We start from the raw sequence: 27,776 nt of genomic DNA on the forward strand, positions 1-27,776 counted from the left end.
GTGTATTCTAACTGGTCACCTCAGTTCATTAAAAGAACCTGGACCACCTGGACCACCCACCAATCAGGCCACTGACTGATGCACTCCATGTTGCTTCTATAGTGGTGTTCAACCCTAGCTGCATATTAACTGGAATCCCCCATGGACCTTAAAATGCTCTTGCCTGGGTACCATCAAAACAGGTTAAATGGGAATCTATAATGATGGAATCCTGGAGAAGGCAATGGCCACCCACTCCAGTACTCTTGCCTGGAAAATCCCAAGGACAGAGGAGCCTGGTGGGCTGCAGTCCATGGGGTCACAAAGAGTCGGACACGACTGAGTGACTTCACTTTGACTTTTCCCTTTCATGCATTGGAGAAGGAAATGGCAACCCACTCCAGTGTTCTTGCCTGGAGGATCCCAGGGACGGGGGAGCCTGGTGGGCTGCTGTCTATGGGGTCGCACAGAGTCGGACACGACTGAAGTGACTTAGCAGCAGCAATGATGGAATCCAGGTAACAAAAACACATAAATGTTCTAGGTGATTCTCCTGAGCAGCCAAGAACTGATAACCACTGGCTGCCCTAAAGGGCCCTTTTCAAGATCACTTATCTTGATCTTACTCTCTGATCTGGACGATCATGAGGCCTGGTTCACCACCGTCCTCCCTAGAAACCTCAGTCAGCCACCTGCATGGTTTTCTGAGGTCTCCAGCATACGCCTTTCTATTTTCATTTGTGACTTAAGACTGCTCAAAAATTTTAAAATACGATCTCTTCTGGTAAAGACTTGAAACCTTTCATTTCTAGGCAATAAGAAATCCCAATTAAGAAAATGGGATTCTGAATTGAAAATGTCACAGAGTGCATACCAAACAGGGAATTGAGTTTGTATTTTTTTTTTTTTTTTTTCTATTCTAAGGTCAAATAACAGCCTGCAAAGCCAAATTCCCAAGGAACATAAGATAAATATATTTTCAAAGAAAATCAGCTGTAGCCTATTTTTAGTTCTAAAAATTCAATTTTAAAGCAATGTATGGAAGATACTAATGAATCTGATTAATTTGCCATAAATTTCCACCTCTCACAAAAAAACGCGTTTTTTGAATTAGGATAAACATTACACAAACGTAGAGGTATTTTACAGAAGACCCTCTTTATACATTCCCTATAAAATATACTTTTTAAAAAACTGAAAACCTAACAAGATTAATGTGGCAAGAAGAGAAAAAGGGAAGTATTCCATAAAGTTTTAGAAGAAGTTTTAAAGGACAGTAGGATGGAGCATTTAATGGTTTAATGAGATTAGATTATAATTTATCAGGGAACAACTACTTCTACCAAATATGTAACTTTCATGCCATATTAACAGTATACACAGGGATGCTTCTAGTTTTTTACAAATAAAATGAGATGATTTGTTTTGGGAAACTCTGAGACTCTTATGAGCAAAAGACATATTACAAAATGAATACATCAATTAGTGCCTGTATTATAGTAAGTATTATCAGGATTTCTTAAAAACTGAGTTCTGAGTCCATAATTCAATTGACAAGCATTCAATCTACATACACCCTTTAGCAATTCATTTCATGTAAATAAAACATCTGATTCACTTTCTCAAATAATCAAATTTGTTTATTGCTAACTAAACTCACAAAATCAAAGACAATGACATTCCAGTCTCATGGGCATAGAAGAACCAATTGGTAACCTGAGAAAAGTGTCTCAAAGTTGAAGACCTGGTCCAGAAAACTCAGTGCAGATTCAGTGTAAGTGTCCACTGATCCTATTCAGAAAGCTTTCATCAGCCACTGAAGAAAATCTGCAAAAATGTTCCTATTTATACAATGGCAATAACTACAGTAGGCAGTAACCCTAATACTGATAACACCTGAACATCCAACATAGAACCACCAATAGTTACACATGTACTGTTGCCTAAAGTCTACTTTGCCATGCAGGTGATTTTATGAATGCTTTTCAGCCATACACTCTATTTTTGGAAAATCCTCCTGTTTTCTGTCTAATATAATCAATTATAGACTAATTTAAAACCGTTTTGATGTTTAGCTAACCCCTCTGGAATTATTATCCAGATTGTGTTTTCAAGCCAGTTAATTGTTTTCTACACATGGAAATACAATCACAGACTTTTATGCAAAACTCATTAGGATTTAAACAACGCAAAAGATTCTTTATGTTCAAAAACACAGATGAAAAAGCATCATCTGCTCACTAAACAACAGGATTGCTGCTTTCCTTTGGGAGTTTCAGTGACTTTTTAAGAAAATGTCATCAGCTTAAAATATTCTGTGTTAATTAAATGTTACTCACATAGACAGGATGGAGGTCGACACCATACATCTCCAGGGATTTGGCAGTCCTCAAGTAATTCAGCTCTGCTTCAGAAGGAGCCTGACCCCTGCACTCAGCATAAAAACAGAACAGCCTTACTTTACTTACAGCTACTGCGCTCACAGGGAATATAAACCATTTTCACTATATTCACTGGAAAAATAAATAATCCTTTGTGCTAATGCAAACTTAAGCCTTCATATTTCAAGAAACCTCCTGCCTTCCTGGTGACAAAATTTTATATTCTGAGGTGATACTTGTAAGTATTACCAAATCTAGTTTTGCTCATTATATCCAATTACAATAGCTCCACACATATTAAAAAGTCTCAGTTTCAGAAACCCCAAAGAGATTATTGAGCATATAAGCACTCACATGAAAAAGCACACCCCTTTGCAAAGAGTAAAATGTCTCTATGCTCCAGCAGCTCTCCATCGGGAAGTAAACGGAGGAGAGCAGTGGTGGGAAGAATGAGAGTGGGCTCCTCAACAACCAACCTTGCTCAACAGCATTTCCTGAGCACATGTGCAGTTCTTCAGAAACTGCAAAAATATCTGTCGTTTTCTTAATACAAAATGCTTGTCACTTTTCTTAAAGTCTTCCCTAACTCTTCATTGGTGATAATATACAGAAAACAGCATTCCTTCCTAATGAGGATAAGCATCTGCCAAGAATCTCCACAGCTAAGTGGAACTCTGTGTGTGTGTGTGTGTGTGCGTGTGTGTGTGAGAGAGAGAGAGAGAGTGAGAAAGAGATTTTTAATGGTTAACAAAAGGAGTGTGTGTGTGTGTGTGTGTGAGAGAGAGAGAGAGAGAGAGAGAGAGTGAGAAAGAGATTTTTAATGGTTAACAAAAGGAGTGTGTGTGTGTGTGTGAGAGAGAGAGAGAGAGAGAGTGAGAAAGAGATTTTTAATGGTTAACAAAAGGAGTTTTTAAATATTAAAAAATACTACTTCAAGGCAATCCCATGTTTCAGCCATGGTACTCTGGAAAACCCAGCAATGCAATACTTTTGAAATCTATGAAGAATGTTTATCACAAATTAGACACAAAAAAGCTACCAAATACTGATTGAGCTTTAGCCTCTCAAAAGTAACCACCATGCTGTCAGTGCCATCACATAAAACAGACAAGGTGCTTTGCCAAAGCTCCTCGATAATTTCAAAACAAAATTATACTTGAGAACTCCTAGCACAATTAGTATTCTCCGAATGTGCCAAATACACTGGCCTTCATAATTTTGCAACAGGCATTCTTTCAGCACTCATTTCAGTGAAACCTTATAATGCAGGACTCTAGAAAAAGGCTAGAATACAAGGTAGAGAGCCTGGTTTCTCTGATTGCAATTTCTGCTGCTACTCATTGAAACAAATCCTTTAGGCAAACATTTTTTTGTTGACCAGATTAATTCTACATTTTCGTCTCTTAAGTATGGTAGATCTGAAACCAAGCAAATTCAAGAGGGAAAGTTACATGAGAGGCAATAAAGGCAAAGTTAATCAGTATAGGAAATTTAACAAAATAACTATAATTAAATTATAACTTCAATGCTGCAGGTCATTAATTGAAAATCCTACTCGTGGAGTGTGTGTATTTCTCAGAAGTGCATGTGGTGTTAATATAATACCCTTTGAAAAGCCACACTGGTGTCATGATCTCCAGATTCATTGCTAAAGACTGAATAAGGGTTTGCTTGTAACTGTGAAGAATTTGCATACTTAAGACAGAGCAAATCCAGAATACATTAAGGCTTTTGTGACTATAAAATGTGTTCATAGTTTAAAAAAATTAATTTCATGAGGTACTGGTGACTGAAAAAAATATAAAATTGTAAAATATAGTATGAACAGAATGATTTCATTTATGTATTTCATACATACATAAATACATTTATATATTTCATTTCATACATACATAAATCTAAATAAAATAAATTTTCATACAAAATAAATTTTCTCTGTGGGAAATTATGCATAGAGAGGGATCTGAAAGGCCACTGACTAAAAATACACTGACTTTAAGTATTAGGATTTACTCTTTTACACTTATTTTTTTCCTTTTTAAATTGTCTGGGTTTCCTATGAGCATTTTAGTGTTATAAGCAGTAAAAAAAAAAAAAAAAAAAAAAACCTTTAAAAAGAAAAATGTTCAAGACATAGAATAAGAAACTTTTCTTAAGCCTGTCAATAGCATAAGATAATCGCTGATGCAATGTAAAGTGGGATTCTTTTTTTTTCCAGCTTTATTGAGATACAATTGACATATAACATTATGTAAGTTCAAGGTGTATAACATATTGATTTGATATATTTAAACACATATTGCATAATGATTACCATCATAGCATGGCTATCATTTTTGTTGTGCTAACATTTAAAATCTACTCTCTCAAGTCTATGAATACACTGTGAGGGCATAATGCTAAACGACATAAGACAGATGAAGACAAATACTGTAAAATATATCACTTGTATGTGGAATTAAAAAAGGAGACCTCATAAAAACAGAGACTAGCATGGTGGTTACCAGAAGTTGAGGGAAGGGAGGGGTGTGTGTATGTGAAACAGAGACATGTTGGTCAAAGAGTATAAATGTCCAGTTATAAAATGAAGTTCTGAGGCTCTAATGCTGATTATTGTTAATAAAATGTGCTGATTATTGTTAATAAGATGTGCTTCTTACGTTAGAGTTTTATGAATCCTTTCTATAGCTTCTTCAAGTTCTTCCTTTTGATCAGGAACAAATCGGTACTCTGACACATAGCCTGCAGTATGTTTATATGGATCATAATCTCCGAGTTCAGCTAAAAAAGAAACAAAATGTAATTTTTTTCTATTTTAGGATAATATACCTAAAAATACAGGAATAAAAGTATGCCTATCGTGCTTAAATATTTTCTTCAAATGCTTTACTAATAAATTTATATAAGGTGACTAATTTTAGTTTAAAACAACTCTGATGAGCATATATAGAGAATATAAACAAAATCTTATCTAAAAATCATAACATTTTTGCTTTCTGTGAGACTATAACTATCATTTTCATTTAACTTATTCTTACCAGTTTATATGAAGTACAATGTTGTAAATAGAATTTAAAGCACATATAATGGAAATGCCTGAGGTGAAAAACAACCAGATCCTCTCTCTGACAAGAACACCAAGAGATAAAGCATGTGGTTCAAAACATATTTGCCCCAAATAATGGTCATGGAAATACAACACGATGTTGCACGTAACCCCACTACAGTTTACACAAAGAACAAAATGAAACCAGAGAATTCACTGTGTTATGCTTATAAAAATTCTTCCTACATTAATCAGCTTCCAAGCCCAACCCAGTTCCCCAGTTCATTTACACAGCATTTTTCTGGGAATATTTTTTCTAGACTGTTTCTGGTCTGCAAGAACTACACAGTATGTTCCTTAACATACTGTCTCATCACCCCATATCTAGCTTGATTCCTTGAAAGGGCTCAGTAATTATAAATAGAAGACAGCCTCAGATTCAGCCTCCAAAACGACAATGCAGCCTGGAGCTGCCCCTCAATATGGTGCCCACATTGATGCCAAGAGCTAATGGACAATGGGTGTTGACTGTAGGCAACACATAAAACTGGTGATGGCACCTGCCCATGTGGAATCTTCACAGCAGCCGCCTGGAATCAGTGGGATCTCTGAGACACAGCAACTATGACGGATCGATCAACTTAGGCAGAATGTAGAACAGAACAGATTTTCAGACTCTCCACTGAGTCAAGAATCAATGCCACTCCTATGGCTAAAATTCCATGGGACTACTATCAGGGATATGTAACCAGTTTCATTTTCACCTCTTCTGAGAGCATGTTGATTAAACCTAGAATTCTAACTAAATTCAATTTCTTTTTAGCAAAATGTCATTTAGTTTATAAACTTGCTTAAAAAGAAAAATTCAAACATCCTTCTCAAGACCTCTGAAGCAAGTCTGCTTAAGTGAAACCCACCCTGGATGGCATACGCTCCCAGTTGAGCAGCAGTGTTAATGGGGCAGGGCAGCCGGCCCTGAAGGACATCTTGCTTCACCTGCAAGAAAAACTGATACCTAAAAGAGAAACAGAAAAGAGAGATTAATAATCTCTTCCACTACTGTGATCTGAAGGTTCAGACTCTCAAACCTGTCGCCTTTAATGAAAATTAAGCCGATTTTTGCTCTTTTGTGAGGGGGCTATTGAGGGAACAGGGACTATTTAAACACACTGCAGAGGCAATCAGGGTAGTGACTAAGGAGTGAAGGGTCTCAAGTTCAACCAGATGGATTGCATCCCAGCTCCAGGACTCACTAGCTGTTTGCCTTGAGTGGCTATTTCAGGTAACAACCAGGCTCCTCAATGGTAAAAGTGAGACCAGGAAGTATCTATACCTCATTAGGTGGATATGGATGTTACACACAAGCTATTCTTACCATTCTCATCACTGCCGCTGCTGCCGCCACTATGACATGTTCTCCTTAGAATGAAAATATTACAAGGACACACTCAATAAGCTATGTGTTCCCTACCGAGTCTAAAATCATGGATACAGGACAGAAAGGTCATTATAATTCCATCAGCCCTCGCTGCCCATTACCTGAGGCTTTGCTCATTCCATCTGCTGAAAGAAAACCTTTTATAATAACAGTGCCACATATAATAATAACTGAAGACTTAAAAAATGAGGTTAGTACCATTTTTACCTCCATTTTGCAGATGAACAAGTTAACAGACAAAAAGAGATGAAAAAAATTTGTCCAAGATCTCACAATTAGTTATGTAGCAGAACTAGAACTGGAACCCAGTAGCAATTATGACCCAGAACTCTCTAAATCAGGATGTTATGCAACCGTTAAGGTTTTCCCCTTCCCCTTCCATTCAGGCTTTCTGCCAGTGGGTGACGGATGTGAAAGGTTTATGAACCAATACAATGAACAGTCAATGCCATCCTCAGTCACCACCATTCACTTTCTCTCTCACTTTAGGCTGTCTTTTGTGATTTCTCTATTTACAAGGTGATTCCTGCTGTCATTGGAAAGGAACAAGAGAAAGCACAGGAAATTAACTATAAAAGTCAGTTGTCGTAAGTATTTCTTTACCAAATGCTCACAATAAAGTTTTTAGTGAGAGAATTTTAAATGCTACTCTGATAATTTCTAGAAGTTCAATTCAGTTGCTCAGTCATGTCCAACTCTTTGCATCCCCATGGACTGCAGCATGCCATGCCTCCCTGTCCATCATGAACTCCCAGAGATTACTCAAACTCATGTCCATTGGGTTGGTGATGCCATCCAACTATCTCACCCTCTGTCGTCCCCTTCTCTTCCTGCCTTCAATCTTCCCAGCATCAGGATCTTTTCAAATGATTCAGTTCTTCACATCAGGTGGCCAAAGTATTGGAGTTTTAGCTTCAGCATCAGTCCTTCCAATGAATATTCAGGACTGATTTCCTTTAAGATGGACTGGTTGGATCTCCTTGCAGTCCAAGGGACTCTCAAGAGTCTTCTCCAACACCACAGTTCAAAAGCATCAATTCTTCAGTGCTCAGCTTTCTTTATAGTGCAACTCTCACATCCATACATGACTACTAGAAACACCATAGCTTTGTCTAGACGGATCTTTGTTGGCAAAGTAATGTCTCTGCTTTTTAATATGCTGTCTAGGTTGGTCATAGCTTTTCTTTCAAGGAGCAAGCATCTTTTAATTTCATGGATGAAGTAACCATCTGCAGTGATTCTGGAGCTCAAAAAAATAAAGTGTGCCACTGTTTCCACTGTTTCCCCATCTATTCGCCATGAAGTGATGGGACCAGATGCCATGATCTTCGTTTTCTGAATGTTGAGCTTTAAGCCAACTTTTTCACTCTCCTCTTTCACTTTCGTCAAGAGACTCTTTAGTGCTTCTTCACTTTGTGCCATAAGGGTGGTGTCATCTGCATATCTGAGGTTATTGATATTTCTCCCAGCAATCTTGATTCCAGCTTGTGCTTCATCCAGCCCAGTGTTTCTCATGATGTACTCTGCATAGAAGTTAAATAAGCAGGGTGACAATATACAGCCTTGACGTACTCCTTTCCCTATTTGGAACCAGTCTGCTATTCCATGTATGGTTCTAAACTGTTGCTTCCTGACCTGCATACAGATTTCTCAGAAGGCAAGTCAGGTGGTCTGATATTTCCATTTCTTTGAGAATTTTCCACATTTTGTTGTGTTCCACACAGTCAAAGGCTTTGGCATAGTCAATAAAGCAGAAATAGATGTTTTTCTGGAACTCTTGCTTTTTCGATGATCCAGCGATATTGGCAATTTAATCTCTGGTTCCTCTGCCTTTTCTAAAACCAGCTTGAATACCTGAAGTTCACGGTTCATGTATTGTTGAAGCCTGGCTTGGAGAATTTTGAGCATTATTTTACTAGTATGTGAGATGAGTGCAATTGTGCACTAGTTTGAGCATTCTTTGGCATTGCCTTTCTTTGGGACTGGAATGAAAACTGACCTTTTCCAGTCCTGTGGCCACTGCTGAGTTTTCCAAATTTGCTGGTACGTTGAGTGCATCACTTTCACAGCATCATCTTTTAGAATTTCAAATACCTCAGCTGGAATTCCATCACCTCCACTAGCTTTGTTCGTAGTGATGCTTCCTAAGGCCCACCTGACTTCCCATTCCAGGATGTCTGGTTCTAGGTGAGTGATCACAACATCATGATTATCTGGTTCATGAAGATCCTTTTTGTATAGTTCTTCTGTGTTCTTGCCACCTCTTCTTAATATCTTCTGCTTCTGTTAGGTCCATACCATTTCTGTCCTTTATTGTGCCCATCTTTGCATGAAATGTTCCCTTGGTATCTCTCATTTTCTTGAAGAGATGTCTAGTCTTTCCCATTCTATTGTTTTCCTGTTTCTTTGCATTGATCACTGAGGAAGGCTTTCTTATCTCTCCTTGCTATTCTTTGAAACTCTGCATTCAAATTGGTTTATCTTTCCTTTTCTCCTTTGCCTTTAATTTCTCTTCTTTTCACAGCTCTTTGTAAGGCCTCCTGAGACAACCATTTTGCCTTTTTGCATTGTTTTTCTTGGAGGTGGTCTTGATCCCTGTCTCCTGTACAAATATCATGAACCTCAGTCCATAGTTCTTCAGGCACTCTGTTTATCAGATCTAATCCCTTGAATCTATTTCTCACTTCCACTGCATAATTGTAAAGGATTTGATCAAATTTGTACCCACAGGCTTAAGTGAAAATCTGCTCAACACCCTGCAGTTTCCCCACCGCTCAGTAACGTCACCATAGTTCTCAGGTAATGGAAACCGAGAACAATGTGTAACCCATGGCACCCACATTCAATCACAAAATCTGTTTTCTGGGGTCTATACACTTTTCACCATCTCCTAGTCTGGGTAACTAACCAGAACATTTCTAAAACTTTCACAACCCTGTCACTAATCATACTTATCTCTCTTACAAACAAGAAGTAAATGGGATAATGTTACTCCCTTGATTTAAAAAAAAAAAAAAAACAAATCAAACAAAACAAACAAAACTTAAGAGACTTCCCTATGCCTTCAGGATAAAGTTCAAGATCCCTAAGATAGATTGTAAGACTTTTGCTTACTTCTTGAGCCAAATCTCTTGCCATTAACTAATGACTACCCCCACTCCCTAACTTGCAATCACTTTTCCAGCCCTACTTAAACACTTTCCATTCCCTGAATGCTCATCTTAAGCATCAAATCCACTTTGTTATAATCATCTGGGTTCCTCTTGAAGAGGAGAAAAGCAGAGTAAAGTAACATTAGCAGAACTAAAATGCAAAAATATAAAGATATTTAACCAGGATTACTATAGATTACTGGAAACTTGTGTTAGCTTCACTCCCTTCCTCAATTGCTAACTTGGAATCTCTTTTCCCGAGGTGGTTTTTTTTTGTTTTGTTTTTTTGAGTAAATGGGTCATAGATGCATATTTTTCTTGCTCTACTAAGACTTTTACAATATTTGATTGAACAGTAAACATCTTTTGCCAAATAAATTGAGGGGCCTAATTCTATAGACTTTGCTTCAGAGAGAAATGGAAAGAGAACCAAAGAGATGAGAAAACAAAGAGCTTAAACAGAGCAGAAAAACAAGCAGATAAAAAGGAGAAGAAACCAGATTCCACCAATGACTATATTTCTAGTATCTCAGGCTTAGCACACAAGTACTCAGTAAATACCTGTTGACTTGATGGATATAAGAATGAACAGAAAGACAGATGGATGAATATGGGGACAAATTAGCATCCTTTGTTGTCTCTGAAGGACTTCCCTGGTGGCTCAGATGGTAAAGTGGCTGTCTACAATGCGGGAGACCCGGGTTCAATCCCTGGGTTGGGAAGATCCCCTGGAGAAGGAAATGGCAACCCACTCCAGTACTATTGCCTGGAAAATCCCATGGACAGAGGAGCCTGGCAGGCTACAGTCCATGGGGTCACAAAGTTGTCTCTGAGAAATTTATGGAAAAAAAAAAAAGGAAAAAAAAGGACATCTATTCAAATTTCCCTGGATAGCTTGCCTTTTAAAGATACTGGAGACCTTTAAACCATTTTACTTTTTTAAAATTCACTAAAATCAAAGAAGACAAGTAAACTCTTTTTAACTAATAATTTCATTAATCTCTATCATAGCAAGCATCATATTAGTTTTATATAAGAGAAATCTCTGACACAGCAAAATCATATTTTTACATGTTAAACACTTTATTTTATCTCAAGGCTTATTTTTAATATACATAACTAATTTTGTCCATTTATGAGACTTAGTGTACAATATAATATTTTATTTTATTTAAAGTATCTGCCTGCAGTGCAGGAGAGCTGGGTTCGATCCCTGGGGTGGGAAGATCCCCTGGAGAAGGAAAAGGCTACCCACTCCAGTATTCTGGCCTGGAGAATTCCATGGACTGTATGTATAGTCCATGGGGTCACAAAGAGTCAGACACCGACTTTCTCTTTCACTTCACTTTCTTTATTTAAATTACAGATTTAGAGTTGATAGGTCTTCCCTTCTACATCATTCCATTAAGGCTATGATTGGATGTTTGAGTCCTTGTTTATCTCTGGTTTTAAGGAGATAAATCCCATTTTGCCTAGGACAGTTTTAGCTTAAGCCTGTTATAAATTCTCCATTATTAAGAACTTTTCTCATCATGCTCCAAGTGTTAGGGTTTGAACAGCAAATTATATGATGACCCAAGTTATATTATACCCTTACTCGAAAAAAATAATGCTGATCCAGAACATAGTCTGGTACAAAGCAATATCTGCATAAAACAGTTACTTGTTATCTTTTAATATAAATCACTGTACTAGTGTATATGGAGAAGGAAATGGCAACCCACTGCAGTACTCTTGCCTGGAAAATTCCATGGACTGAGGAGACTGGCAGGCTACAGTCCATGGGGTTGCAGAGAGTCGGACCCGACTGAGCAACTTCACTTCACTAGTGTATATGCGCTGTCACCCCAGTGAGATTAAGAGCCCCAGGAGTGGGGGGTCCTCCATCTTTCACCCCAGCCTCCCTCATCACAAAAGTACAACCAGTACAACACAAGAGGAGGACTTGAAATAGTGGCATCACAGTTTTCTGTTTATGTGATGTTCACAGAAAAGAGCTGACTTGACACCCCGGACGTACAAGCTGCTAAGGACCATCGATGATTCAGCAAGTGCCAGGGATGAGAAGAACAGGCAAAGGAGACTTGCTTAAAGAAGAGGCAGAGAGAAACCGTTCTTTCAGGAGCCCAAACAGGAGGTTCTGAGGCCAAAGACAACCAAAAATGCTTGAAGAATACCAATGCAGCTTGAAGCATACCTTCCCATGACTTAAGACCCTGGCTGAGTAAACTGAAAGATGTGGGGACAAGTAGAAGCTTGATTTCTGGTGCCAGCTGAATGTGACACCAGGAAACCTGAGAGAAGAGGTTGCCTGCCTACACAGGAGGAGTGTTCTCTGAATCCAACAGAGAAGCCTAATCATTGGGATAAAACAATGTGCTGGACAGAGGGGAATGTTTAAATAACAACATAATAGTAAACATGAGGGGGAGGGGGAAACAGCATGCATGGCTTAAGAAAAAGAAAAACACCCACTGACTATCAAGGGAATATGGCAAAGACTGGGAATAACATTTCTGCAGCTTACAACTGATGATAAAAATACAAGAGCAAAGAGTTGTAATATCACCTTATATTTGGATAGTCTTTTAAAGGTCACAAATTTCTTCTGCATCCATACTGGAATGTGATCCATGCCTCAAATCTAATGTGTTGAGGATCATTATCTTCACTTAGAAGGAGACAGGGACCCCGGAAGTGAATGTTTAACTGAAGGTCACTCAACCCATAAAGAAGCTAAAACACACTAGCCTTCACAAAGAGAAGAATATGGATTACCAGATATAATAATAATAATAAACTGACAAGCTTAATGTCAATCTCTCACAAAGTACAATAAAATATTAAAAAACAAACGCTTATTTTTGGAAGCTATTCATCATGAACAAGTTATTTGGAACTAACATGATTCTCTTTTTTAGGAAGAGTTAAAATTTCAATGGCAACAAGATCAGTGTCTCAGTCGTGTCTTTGTGACCCTATGGACTGTAACCCACCAGGCTAGTCTGTCAATGGGATTTTCCAGTTAAGAATACCAGAGTGGGTTGAGATTTCCTTCTCCAGGGGATCTTCCCCAACCAGGGATCGAACCCACATCTCCTGAGTCTCCTGCATTGAAGGTGGATTCTTTACCACTGAGCCACAGGGGGAAGCCACAAGGTTTGTCAGCAAAGCAACAGGCAGACTCCTTCACTCACTCATTCTCTGTCTTTTCTCTCCAGAGGACTGAAACCACAGCTCTCTCGGTCACTACTAAATTTCATGGGTCCTCAGTGCACTGGACAACAATGCCCCACATATTATTCAACGAAGGGTGACTCAGTGAGGGAATTCTGTCTTGATGTGCAAATTCAAGAAATGCAGGCTAGAGGATAGTAGTAGGATGCTCTGATTAATGGATTGACTTAACCTGGAAGATCTATCTTCAGGGCTCCAAGATGGTCTTTTCCTCCCTAATTTGTGTGTATGCGGGGCGGGGTGGTGGTGGGGGTGGGGGGCGGGTGCCGTGCGCTGGGTCTTCACTGCTGTGTGTGGGCTTTCTCTAGTTCCAGCAAATAGGAACTACTCTTGGTTCCAGTGTGAGGGTTTCTATCGTGATGGCTTCTCTTGCTGCTGAGCACAGGATCTAGGCAGGTGAGCTCAGTGGTGGCGGCTCAAGGGCCCTAGCTGCATGTGGGCTCCTCAGCTGTGGTGCACGGGCTTAGCTGCCCTGCCACTAGTGGGATCGTCCCAGACCAGGAATGGAACCTTTGTTCCCTGCACTGGCAGGCAGATTCTTATTCACTGTACCACCAGGGAAGTCCTCTTCCCTAATTTTTAATCAGTAATTTAAACTCATAAGATAATTCATTTTATCTACTCTTACCATCTACTGAACACTTACATTTTTACACAGGTGGCGTGGTGGTAAAAGAATCTACCTACTAATGCAGGAGACTCAAAAGACGAGGGTTCCATCACTAGGTCAGAAAGATCCCCTGGAATCAGTTCGGGTCAGTTCAGTCACTCAGTCATATCCAACTCTTTGCGACCCCATGGTCTGCAGGATGCCACACCTCCTTGTCCATCACCAACTCCCAGAGATTACTCAAACTCATGTCCATTGGGTCGGTGATGCCATCCAACCATCTCACCCTCTGTTGTCCCCTTCTCCTCCTGCCTTCAATCTTTCCCAGCATCAGGATCTTTTCAAATGAGTCAGTTCTTTGCATCAGGTGGCCAAAGTATTGGAGTTTCAGCTTCAGCATCAGTCCTTCCAATGTATATTCAGGACTGATTTCCTTTAGGATGGACTGGTTGGATCTCCTTGCAGTCCAAGGGACTCTCGAGAGTCTTGTCCAACACCACAGTTCAAAAGCATCAATTCTTTGATGCTCAGCTTTCTTTATGGGCCAACCCTCACATCCATACATGATTACTGGAAAAACCATAGCTTTGACTAGACAGGCCTTTGTTGGCCAAGTAATGTTTCTGCTTTTTAATATGCTGACTAGGTTGGTCATAGCTTTTCTTCCAAGGAGCAAGCATCTTTTAATTTCATGGCTGCAGTCACCATCTGCAGTGATTTTAGAACCCAAGAAAATAAAGCCTCTTACTATTTCCATTGTTTCCCCATCTATTTGCCATGAAGTGATGGGACTGGATGCCATGATCTTAGTTATCTGAATGTTGAGTTTTAAGGCAGCCTTTCATTCTCCTCTTTCACCTTCATCAAGAGGCTCTTTAGTTCTTCTTTACTTTCTGCCCTAAGGGTGGTGTCATCTGAGGTTATTGATACTTCACCCCTGGAATAGGAAATGAAATTCCCTCCAGTATTCTTGCTTGAAAAATCCCATGGACAAGGGAGCCTGCTGGGCTACAGTCCATGGGGTCACAAAGAGTAAGACACAATTGAGTGAGTAAACACAGACACACACACACACGTTTGCTTGTAATATCTAATATATTCTTCCTGTCATCTTTTTGAAGAAATACAATAATGCCATTTTACAGACGAGAAAACTGAGACTTTAAACGGTTATGTAATCTTCTCAAGTTAACATAACCAGTGAATGGCAGAGTAAGGCTGCAAAACCCAACCTGACCCCACAGCCTGCCTTAACAAATATGTGCATTATGCTGATAAAATCTGCAGAAAATACAGAGCTATGAATGATACATACTACATGGAAGTTTGTTATAATATTTTGAATCAGAATTGAAAATAAGTTTAACAGATGCCATGAGGACACGAAGTATTTAAAGAACTGAAAAAGACAAAGAGTTTAGATCTATTGTGCATAAACCTAGAAAGAATACCTAGTGCTGACGACAGAGGTCCCAGAGACCTTTTATTTCTTTTTGAACTTCCTACTGCTTTGTGAAGCAGTAAGGTTTCCTCTCTTAAAAATGTTTAAGAAGAAGCTGGCTGACAATTCAGGAACATTTTATAAAATGAAATGTAGGATATATGACCTCAGAATCCCCCAACTTCATTTAATATCAGAAAACATTTTAGAGCAAATAGTAGGTACTCCAAGTTGAAGCGATTCTATTAACTTATATTTTTCATAGTCTGGAACCTTATTTTTTAATGTATCTCACTTACCTAAAAAAAATTTCCCTCTAAATACAATGTCCTTCTGGAATACTTCATCTAATATGATCATTTATGTACTTAATGCAGCACTACCTATAATTTTAAAATGAAACAAGCTGGACAGCCATCCACAAGGGGAGGAGTATAACAAATGGGTTAGATGGTGAAAGAGGTCTGTAACAATATGTACGAAATTGTGTGATTTTCAAAAGATCTATATATACAAAGAATAAGTAAAAGTGTGTTTACTATAGCTATTTTTCATATACAAATTGCAAAGTATATATACAAGATAGATAAACAACAAAGACCTACTGTATAGCATAGGGAAATACGTTCAGTATCTTGTAATAATCTATAACAGAAGACAGTCTGAAAAAGAATATACGCATATACACATTTGTATGTATGTATATATAAATGAACCACTTCACCATACATCTGAAACACTGTAAATCAACTACACTTTCAGTTTTAAAAATTAAATTAAATTTTTAAAAAAAGAAACAGAAGAGAGAAAGTGAAGAAATAAAAACTAAAAAACCTAAGAGCCAATACAGAGTAGGCTGAAACAATTTTCCAAAGAACTGAAGCAAGATAAAAATTCAAGGTGAAAATGCAGACAGAAGTATGCTTTTATTTTGGGGGATTTTGTCTTTTGGTTTCCTTTTTGCTTTTGCCAAAATTATCTTGTGTAATTGACTCCCTTTTTAAGGTCTATTATGCCTAACCATTTAAGTTAACATATTCATGCAAATCAGTGATTTTATCTTTAGGATATACTAAGAGGGAGTATATTGGAGAAGGAAATGGCAACCTATTCCAGTATTTTTGCCTGGAGAATCCCATGGACAGAGGAGCCTGGTGGGCCACAGACCATAGGGTCACAAATAGTCAGACGTGACTTAGTAACTAAACAACAAGAATATATAATAGTAGCACATTAAATGCATATTTAACTTACCTAAATTTGACTGTATGTTTTTTCACAATAAAACCAAATTATCATAGATCATGGCCACTAACTGTAAGCTAACTATATCACCTGGTTATTACAAGATCTGGTCTAAAACTTGAAAGAAAAAAGGTTGCATTCAATATATTGTGGGGTTGTACATTACAAACAAATCCATGTATTCTGCTAATGAGCCATTAGAAGATTCTGAAAGGAAATTTCTATGCATCATCAGTATTTGTGTGAACAGATATGAAGGAATGCATTATTAGAAAACACTACTCTTTTTCTCCCTTAATACTAAATCAAGCACTCTTTTGGACTCTAACCCTCACTTAAGATGTAACTAACTGAACTGTCAGAGAAAAGAGAGAAGAAAATAGTAGTGCTAGCATTTATTACCCACTGAACTGTGAGCCAACACAACCAACTTAAAAGAGCTTCACATACATTATTCCATTTAATGCTTATAAAAACCTTACAAGACAGGTGGTGGAGGTGGTGGTTTAGATGCTACGTCATGGCGGAGTCTTGTGACCCCGTGGACCTTAGCCCACCAGGCTCCTCTATTCATGGGATTTCCCAGACAAGAATATTGGAATGGGTTGCCATTTCCTCCTCCAGGGGATCTTCCCCACCCAGGGACTGAACACGAGTCTGCTGCATTGGCAGGCGGATTCTTTACCTCTGAGCCACCAGGAAAGCATGAGGCAGGTACAGTTCCAATATTATAAGTAAGGAAACGGAGGCACAGAGAAGTTACTGATAACATCAAAATGAAGAACTTCCCTTGTATTTTCATAAAATGTTGTGCCCTGTAATTCCCTGATCACTTACAGATACAAATGTGCTTCTATATCACTTGGACTCAGGTTCCCCAGAAACCTCAACTTAGAAATGACTCTTTACTGCAAAGACTATTCATGAAACTCCAGTGTAAATAGGACCCTCACCTGAGCCTCTCCCCAGCACAGTGTCCCTTCTCCCATAGAGGTCTGCTCAGAGAAAGCCTAGACGCAGTCCTGCCTTTCCAAGCGCTCACTAGCAATGTAGCGATGGAAGACTGGAAAGCAGATGTCAGCACAGTTCTGCAAACGAGGCCTAATTACAATACTTCAGAGCAGAACAGCAGAGGTCCCATAGCTGACCTTCTATCTTTTCTGTGTTGCTGCTGCTGTTGCTAAGTCGCTTCAGTCATGTCCGACTCTGTGAGACCCCATAGACCTACCAGGCTCCCCCGTCCTTGGGATTCTCCAGGCAAGAACACTGGAATGGGTTGCCATTTCCTTCTCCAGTGCATGAAAGTGAAAAGTGAAAGTGAAAGCGCTCAGTCGTGTCCAAAAGTGAGACAAATCAAGACAAAAGGAAGTGGAAGGAATAAGACTTCTAAGGAAAAAGATAAAGGATGGAACAGAAACAAAACCATAGACTGTCTTCGTTACCAAAGGTATGATTTCCAGTTCTTTGAACAACGCATTGGGTTCTACTCAAGCCACGCGTGGGTTCATTAGAAAACTGACCATTTAAAGGCAAGTTAGGGAAACGCTTCTGTTTCTGCTACCACATGTAGGAAGGTCAGGCTTCCCAGGTGGCTCAGTGGGTAAAGAATTCGCCTACAATGCAGGAGATGCGAGTTTGAGTCCTGTGTCAGGATGATCCCCTGGAGGAGGGCACAGCAACCCACTCCAGAATTCTTGCCTGGAAAATCCCATGGACAGAGAAATCTGGTGGGCTACAGTCCACGAGGTCACAGAGAGTCAGACTCAACTGAAACGACTGAGCACACACGAATGCACACAGGCAGGTCATTAGTGGAATAAGTGAAAACAGAATGCTATTGTCTGCTCTTCATAAGCCAGTTTCAAATGTTGGCATGGACTGTTTTAACAATATAACCAATACCAATCAGAAAGTTTGCCTTAATTGAAATAAGATACTCAATGACAAAGGTGAAGTAATACATTATAAAATACTGGGTTTTCTCTCTCCCTTAATACTAAAAGCAATTATCTTTTCATTTTCCATAGAGATGAATGAAATCTCTGAAGAGATAATATTTAAGCTACAATAATTAAAGAGAAGTAAGTAGTTCTTCAAGTTTATATTTACATATGCAAGCTCACCATCAAAATATCTTCCCTACATAAATGAATTTAAAACAAAACAGAAACATACACAGAAAACAGACTTGTGGTTGCCAAGGGGGAATAAGGGCAGAGAGGGGTGGATTGGGGGTTTGGGATTAGCAGACGCAAACTATTACGTACATTACAGTATGGAAACACAGTAAGGCCCTACTCATTGTTTAGTACACAGGTATAGCACCTTTTAGAACTAACACCCAAAAAAGATGTCCTTTTCATTATAGGGGACTGGAATGCAAAAGTAGGAAGTCAAGAAACACTTGGAGTAACAGGCAAATTTGGCCTTGGAATATGGAATGAAGCAGGGCAAAGACTAATAGCGTTTTGCCAAGAAAATGCACTGGTCATAACAAACACCCTCTTCCAACAACACAAGAGAAGACTCTACACATGGACATCACCAGATGGTCAACACCGAAATCAGACTGATTATATTCTTTGCAGCCAAAGATGGAGAAGCTCTATACAGTCAGCAAAAACAAGACCAGGAGCTGACTGTGGCTCGGACCATGAACTCCTTATTGCCAAATTCAGACTTAAATTGATGAAAGTAGGGAAAACCACTAGACCATTCAGGTATGACCTAAATCAAATGCCTTATGATTATACAGTGGAAGTGAGAAATAGATTTAAGGGCCTAGATCTGATAGATAGAGTGCCTGATGAACTATGGAATGAGGTTCGTGACATTGTACAGGAGACAGGGATGAAGACCATCCCCATGGAAAAGAAATGCAAAAAAGCAAAATGGCTGTCTGGGGAGGCCTTACAAATAGCTGTGAAAAGAAGAGAAGTGAAAAGCAAAGGAGAAAAGGAAAGATATAAACATCTGAATGCAGAGTTCCAAAGAATAGCAAGAAGAGATAAGAAAGCCTTCTTCAGCGATCAATGCAAAGAATAGAGGAAAACAACAGAATGGGAAAGACTAGGGATCTCTTCAAGAAAATCAGAGATACCAAAGGAACATTTCATGCAAAGATGGGCTTGAAAAAGGACAGAAATGGTATGGACCTAACAGAAGCAGAAGATATTAAGAAGAAGTAGCAAGAATACACAGAAGAACTGTACAAAAAAGATCTTCACGACCCAGATAATCACGATGGTGTGATCACTGACCTAGAGCCAGACATCCTGGAATGTGAAGTCAAGTGGGCCTTAGAAAGCATCACTACGAACAAAGCTAGTGGAGGTGATAGAATTCCAGTTGAGCTATTCCAAATCCTGAAAGATGATGCTGTGAAAGTGCTGCACTCAATATGCCAGCAAAGTTGGAAAACTCAGCAGTGGCCACAGGACTGGAAAAGGTCAGTTTTCATTCCACTCGCAAAGAAGGGCAATGCCAAAGAACGCTCAAACGACCGCACAAATGCACTCATCTCACACGCTAGTAAAGTAATGCGTGTTCTCCAAAATTCTCCAAGCCAGGCTTCAGCAATATGTGAACCATGAACTTCCTGATGTTCAAGCTGGTTTTAGAAAAGGCAGAGGAACCAGAGATCAAATTGCCAACATCCGCTGGATCATCGAAAAAGCAAGAGAGTTCCAGAGAAACATCTATTTCTGCTTTATTCACTATGCCAAAGCCTTTGACTGTGTGGATCACAATAAACTGTGGAAAATTCTGAAAGAGATGGGAATACCAGACCACCTGATCTGCCTTTTGAGAAATTTGTATGCAGGTCAGGAAGCAACAATTAGAACTGGACATGGAACAACAGACTGGTTCCAAATAGGAAAAGGAGTACGTCAAGGCTGTATAGTGTCACCCTGCTTATTTAACTTATATGCAGAGTACATCATGAGAAACGCTGGGCTGGAAGAAACACAAGCTGGAATCAAGATTGCCGGGAGAAATATCAATAACTTCAGATATGCAGATGACACCACCCTTATGGCAGAAAGTGAAGAGGAACTAAAAAGCCTCTTGATGAAAGTGAAAGTGGAGAGTGAAAAAGTTGGCTTAAAGCTCAACATTCAGAAAACAAAGATCATGGCATCCCGTCCCATCACTTCATGGCAAACAGATGGGGAAACAGTGGAAACAGTGTCAGACTTTATTTTTTTGGGCTCCCAAATCACAGCAGATGGTGACTGCAGCCATGAAATTAACAGACACTTACTCCTTGGAAGGAAAGTTATGACCAACCTAGATAGCATATTCAAAAGCAGAGACATTACTTTGTCAACAAAGGTTCGTCTAGTCAAGGCTATGGTTTTTCCTGTGGTCATGTATGGATGTGAGAGCTGGACTGTGAAGAAGGCTGAGCACTGAAGAATTGATGCTTTTGAACTGTGGTGTTGGAGAAGACTGTTGAGGGTCCCTTGGACTGCAAGGAGATCCAACCAGTCCATTCTGAAGGAGATCAGCCCTGGGATTTCTTTGGAAATAATGATGCTGAAGCTGAAACTCCAGTACTTTGGCCACCTCATGCGAAGAGCTGACTCATTGGAAAAGACTCTGATGCGGGGAAGGATTGGGGCCTGGAGGAGAAGGGGACGACAGAGGAGGAGATGGCTGGATGGCATCACTGACTCGATGGACGTGAGTCTGAGTGAACTCCGGGAGTTGGTGACAGACAGGGAGGCCTGGCGTGCTGCAATTCATGGGGTCGCTAAGGGTTGGAGACAACTGAGCAACTGATCTGATCTGATAGCACAGGGAGCTATATTCAACATCCTGTAATAAACTATGTGGAAAAGAATACGAAAAAGAATATAAACGTACATGTATAATTGAATCATGGCTTCCCAGGTGACGCTAGTGATATATAGCCAGTAAATATTGCCAATGCAAGAGACATAATAGATGTGTATTCAATCCCTGGGTTGGTAAGATCCCCTGGAGGAAACAATGGCACCCACTCCAGTATTCTTGCCTGGGAAATCCCATGGACAGAGGAGCCTGGTGGGCTACAGCCCATGAGGCCAAAGAGAGTCAAACACGACTGAGTGAGCAACAACAACAATAACTGAATCGACTTTGCTGTCCAGCAGAAAATAACACAACATTGTTATTCAACTATACTTCAATCAATTTTAAAATATATTTATATCTTCCATTTACATATTCATATGGCTACTTTTACATGACTACACAGTAACGATACAGATATATCCCATCACAGTAGATGCAGAATCTATTATGACATCACCCAGGTCCGTGTCATTGTTCAAGCACATCTATCATTAGACGCTGAACTGCCTCATGCAAGGCGAGTTTAAATTTAACTCTCACAGGAAACGCTTACAAGACACTTGCAGACACCATCCCAACATTTGACTCCAATTTGTTTTAAATAAAGCCTTTTGTATATGCCATACATGTACTGATCAAAAGCAAAGTCAGTACTATACCTGGTTATTTCTTCTTTAAGTTTACATGGATCTTCGGCATAGAATTTAATACCAAAATACAAAGTATATGGAGGTCCAGCTAAAATAAGAAATAAAAATTAAATTTCACATTAAAAATTTGCCAAAGTAGTAGTGTAATACAACAGAACTATTAAAAATTACAGTCATCAAAAATATTTGTAAACCATATACTGGATAAGGGGTTAATACAAAATATATGAGGAAGTCACACAACTCAACAGCAAAAGACAAATAGCCTTTGTCTTGGAATGGAAACTAAATAAATATTTTTCCAAAGAAGATGTTCAAATAGCCAAAGATATTCAACACATGAAAAGATATTCCACATTGCTAATCATCAGGAAAATGCAAATCAAAACCACATTAGGACATTACCTCGCACCTGTAAGAATGGACACCTGTAAGAATGGCTGTTGTCAAAAAGACAAAAATGCTGGTGACGATGTAAAGAAAGACGAGCTCTGTACACTGTTGGCGGGGACATAAATTAATGGAACCATTAGGGAAAACAGTATGGAAGTTCCTCTGAAAGTTAAAATCAGAGCCGCCATATAAGGCAACAATCCCACTGCTAGGTGCTTATCCAAAGGAAATGGAATCAGGGTCTCCGAGAGATGTAGGCACCCCCACATTCACTGCACTCCTACCACTAACTATTGCAGAAAGTACTCACTAAAATCAGCAAAAAGCTGGAAACAGTAAATGCTCAACAGCAGGTAGACAGACATACAGTCTATTTTCATTTTTAACTAAGTAAATAAAGTCACAAATTTAGAAGCTAGGGAGAGGAAGTTACACAGAACAACAGGTAACAAAGTCACAATACATTTATAACATATAAGTGATGTTATTATTTACTATTATTATGACACACGCATGCTAAGGCACACAGGAGACAAGCAACACCAGGGTCCTACCTCTCTCCCCTAGCCTATGCCTTCCTGCATAAGGCCCTCCTTATGCTGGAGCTTTTTTAGAAACTAAATTTTACAAGAAACTTTGTTAGAATTCATCCCTAGAGTTGATTCCATATGTTCAATTTCTATGTTTACTTAATCACTGTGTTGTTATTTCTGACAAATATAACTTCACCCCTGAACACAGATGTCAAGGAGGCACCGATTATTAAATATTCAGAGAGCTAGGAAGTCCATCCTCCGCTAATCTGTCTGTGTCAATAAGCTCGGTGTTACTGAGCAGGTGGGCCTGCCTCTGCCTGCAGGCCACAAGGGTTCACGAATCTGGGGACGGGAGGAGCACAGATGCTGCTGAGGTGGTGTACAAAGGGAAGAAGGCCTTGTCCAGCCGCCGGGGCTGCTTTCACTCCCCAGAATAAAAGGGGAATTCCACACTACTGACCAAGCCTAGCCAGTTCAAATGTCTTTGGTGATAAGCAGTTAAGCAGAAGTTTGAAAAACATATAGTCAAAAACATTCAGTTTGGACTAATTTTCTCTAAGGACTTTTGGCCAAAATCAGCCCTCCTTTACCCACTTACATATAAAATGTCTTACGTCCAAATACACAAGTTACTATTTGATTGTATCTGATAATGTTCAAAAATGTTTCCTTAACATTTGATTCCCAGCAAGCATCTGGTAACATATGTAAGGCCGGAAAAGCTCCAAGGAGGTAAAGCAACTCACCCAAGATCCCAAAAGAGAGAACCACGTTTGCTAATACCTAGAGTTTAGTGCTTGCTGGCAACTATAGCATACAGGCTCTCAGGGAAAAAAATCATACAACTTCAGAGTAAAGTTAAATACTTCACACACATCACTGTTTTGTACATCAACTGAAGGCTAAAGAAATGGAGATTCTGGAGCAAGGATATGTCTGCCCAGGTATTTTTTCAGCTTCTTAATCTGAAGCTGACTATAAAAATAAGGTGCCAATGAAGCAAATTCCTAGATTATTATCTTGATCTATGTTTTTCTAGGTCTATCTTTAAGAAATCATTTATGTAAAGTTAATATTGTTTTACTCTAGCAAAATAGAAGCCAGAAACTGGGAATCCTCTAATCTACCTCTTGTGAAGACTGATTTCAAGGCCTTTAATGATAATAGCCTCCCTTTAGCTCAGGATATCTAAATCAAAGTTTACCAATGAGAATTCCGGTGACTAGTAAATATTCTGTCATTTTTACAGATATTCCTTCTGACTTATCTGCTGGAGATGTGAGAGGCATTCTCCTTCATTAATTATCAAACTATCTTAAAAAATAAAAAATTATGCATTATTCAATTGTTATGCTGCTGCTAAGTCGCTTCAGTCATGTCTGACTCTATGCAACCCCACAGACGGCAGCCCACCAGGCTCCTCTGTCCCTGGGATTCTCCAGGCAAGAACACTGGAGTGGGTTGCCATTTCCTTCTCCAATGCATGCATGCATGCTAAGTCGCTTCAGTCGTGTCCACCTCTGTGTGACCCTATGGACAGCAGCCCACCAGGCCCCTCTGTCCATGGGACTCCCAGGCAATAGTACTGGGTGGGTTGCCATTTCCTACTCCATTCAATTGTAGTATCAGTGATTTATTCTTCCTGTACATCAAATTTTTGACAGGATGACATTTATTTAGGATAAGAAAGTTATAACTGCATTAAGAAATGCAGTTAAAAACTGTAACTGCATTACAGATTATGGATATTAAACATAATATTTCATACCATGTAAAGAAATAGATACTTCATGAGGTGGATGAAACTGGAGCCTATTATACAGAGTGAAGTAAGCCAGAAGGAAAAACACCAATACAGTATACTAACGCATATATATGGAATTTAGAAAGATGGTAACAATAACCCTGAGTACGAGACAGCAAAAGAGACAGTGATGTATAGAACAGTCTTATGGACTCTGTGGGAGAGGGAGAGGGTGGGAAGATTTGGGAGAATGGCATTGAAACATGTAAAATATCATGTATGAAACGAGATGCCAGTCCAGGTTCGATGCACGATATTGGATGCTTGGGGCTAGTGCACTGGGACGACCCAGAGGGATGGTATGGGGAGGGAGGAGGGAGGAGGGTTCAGGATGGGGAAAACATGTATACCTGTGGTGGATTCATTTTGATATTTGGCAAAAACTAATACAATTATGTAAAATTTAAAAATTAAATAAAATTTAAAAAAAATAATATAATTGACATACAAAAAAAAAAAGAAATAGATACTTCAAATGTTCTTAAAGGAACATTAGAATAATATACTTTAAATAAAATAATTTACATTTTTCTCCACATTTGCATAGAAATCTGCTTTAAAATAGTAAAATTTTTCTAATTTTTGAACTGGTATTTTTTAAGTAAGTGGTTGAAATGGACAAGAATTTATTGTATTTATTATTCTACCTGAATCTTTTGGAAAAGTGCAGATTTCTAGATCCTGAGGGATGAGACTTGTTAAACTGGAGCATCTACCATTCGTATCAGGATACCTCATGGAAGTTATCTGCATTCACATCTAATCACATGAACCTCCTGCTTCCTCTCAGCCTTCAGTGGGCAGTTTGCTCACTCAGGAAGCACGTGGAATGAAAAGTCAGATGGTCAGGGCTTTGGTCATCCCTCCAGTACTGAGCAGCTTCTCATCCATGGCAGGTCGCAAACCCTTTCTGATTAGGACTTACTCTTGTGTAGGCTGAGGAGGCAGAACTTGATGTCTAAGGTATATATTTTGAGGGTGTTTTCTCATCTCATAGGCCACCAGCCCCATCTCTGAAACCTGTTGCCCATTCTCATCCAGAATGCTGGCCCGCATACCAACTGTGTTTGTACTGACCTTGGAAAAGCCTAGACACAGCTGAGTGGACTGAACTGAGCTACTAATGCAAACTGGCCAAACACCCTCCCAAGCGTTTGGAGTTGCAATTCAGAGACAGTCAGTTCTTCTGCTTGTGGCTAGAACTATAACTTGGAAACTGCGGAGGTTTCCACCACAGACATGGAGGGGCAAAAAGAGCCAGACCACAGAGAGAAACAAAAATGATGCTGATGTTCAGAGAAATGGTACGTGCCGAGTTCCTGACAACTTTGCAGCTCTTAGTTCCTAGCCCTTCCTGAGGCCCAGCTCTGTTCCTGCCCGTGGGGTCCATGGAGCACCATGTGACCCATGTGACCCCAGGGAATGAATCAACACAGGAAAAGTACAGACTCAGGGTCGGGTAAGAAGGCCAGAAGAGTCCTCCAGGTCTTATCAGCAATAATTCAGCGAAATAGTTTAATGATATGGTTTCAGTTTGGGACGACAAAAAAGTTTCAGAGATGGTTACTGGTCACGGCTACAAACCAATGAGTGTATTTAATGCTGCTGAACTGTACACTCCAAAATGGTTAACATGGTACATCTCATGTTATACATTTTACTAACAATTTTAATAATAAAGATGATTTAAAAACAACTACTCTTCTACATACTTAAGGGCTGCAAGTGTGTGGGCATGTGTACATTTAAAAACAAAAATTTGAGTTATGAAAATTAATGTTAATGAATATAACATTAATTAGACTTCTGGGTCAATTAGTAGATTCATATTGATAAAATCAAAACCAAAATAGATGGATCCTTTCTGAATTCATAGCAATCTTTCAGGTTATGAGGGCACTCCTTAATTATTGACCCAGTAAATAATGTGAAGGGCAATACCACTCTTTAACCCAAGAAACTCAAGCACTTTAATATATTCAATGTCCACTTGCTTTTCAAATCAGTGCGTCTCTGCTTTTTCTGTCTGAAGGTGAAATTTCAAAAGCAGTGGAAAAATCACAGACAGAAGTCCAGGCCAGGTGCACCCAAAAGCAAAATTCAATACTCATATCTCCTCAGAGTCCCTATCCACACAATCTAATCAGAGTCTGCAGAGACTGAACAATGTATAAACACCCATTTCCATATTCTGGCACTCAAATGATAATATTCACACCTGTGGTCTTAAAGCCTATTCCTGCACTCATCTAATCAAGGACATTACATCATTTTCAAATTTCAACAAAATTAAAATCAAATACCTACTGTTGATCAGTTCTTTGTGTTCAGACAGGGTTTTCGCAGGATCCAACCAATACTGGTGTGAGGAAGAAAAGAGTAATAGCAGAAATTAGTTGCATTTCATTGGCCTTCTCTTCAAGAATATTTGCAAAGTGTTATTTTTTTAATTACATTTAAATAACAAGTAAAACATTTGATTTATGATATATACACACAAACATATATAAGAATTTTCTGCTGCTAGAACATTAAAAGAGAAATGACGTCAGGGTTTGGAAAGAAGCAGAGAAGAGAAACAGTACATGCTGGGTTCTTAGTTGAATTCTCATGTTGGTTATAAGATCAGTAACATCAAGGTAATGATGAGTGAGTTTCTTACAGTCTTTGGCTGCAGAGAATGCCGCCCAAATCTCTTTCCAGCATCCCCACAGCAACTCCCCTACAGACATGTCTCTCCCTAAAATTTTCTCTGTCCATTTCCAGTCCCCCTGACAAGCATCTCTGTCAGGTGTAAGGAATAAAGCAATCTAATCAAATCATATCCAGGAGAGGAGGCCCAGTTCAGTGGGTGAGGGTCCAAGTCCCAGAGCAGGCCTATTTGGATTCCATCCTCTCTCCCCTCATTCATCACCATATAACTTGGAACCAGTTACTGGACATCTTGGGGCTTCCCAGGTGGCACTAGTGGTAAAGAATTGTGAGTCACTCAGTCATGTCCAACTCTTTGGGGTCATGTCCACAG

General features: G+C 39.2%; 1 protein-coding gene across 12 annotated transcripts in view; it reads right to left on the reverse strand.

The window, feature by feature from the left end:
* EPB41L4A (erythrocyte membrane protein band 4.1 like 4A) overlaps positions 1-27,776 on the reverse strand; it is a 293,459-nt gene that overhangs the window by 110,438 nt on the left and 155,245 nt on the right. For 10 of the 12 annotated variants that reach the window (XM_086323334.1, XM_086323332.1, XM_086323331.1 and 7 more), the window contains 5 exons: positions 27,059-27,110; positions 22,028-22,106; positions 6,324-6,421; positions 5,021-5,141; positions 2,319-2,406 (listed from right to left, as the gene is read on the reverse strand). In XM_086323334.1, coding sequence (XP_086179460.1) covers positions 2,319-2,406; positions 5,021-5,141; positions 6,324-6,421; positions 22,028-22,106; positions 27,059-27,110 — 438 coding nt within the window. The remainder of the gene's footprint in view (positions 1-2,318; positions 2,407-5,020; positions 5,142-6,323; positions 6,422-22,027; positions 22,107-27,058; positions 27,111-27,776) is intronic. The other 2 variants (XM_086323340.1, XM_086323337.1) reach the window with 1 other exon arrangement.

Source organism: Bos grunniens, chromosome 10, assembly GCF_055505025.1.
Source record: "Bos grunniens cultivar Pamir isolate PY7600 chromosome 10, Bosgru_T2T1.0, whole genome shotgun sequence".
NCBI classification, from domain to species: Eukaryota; Metazoa; Chordata; class Mammalia; order Artiodactyla; family Bovidae; genus Bos; species Bos grunniens.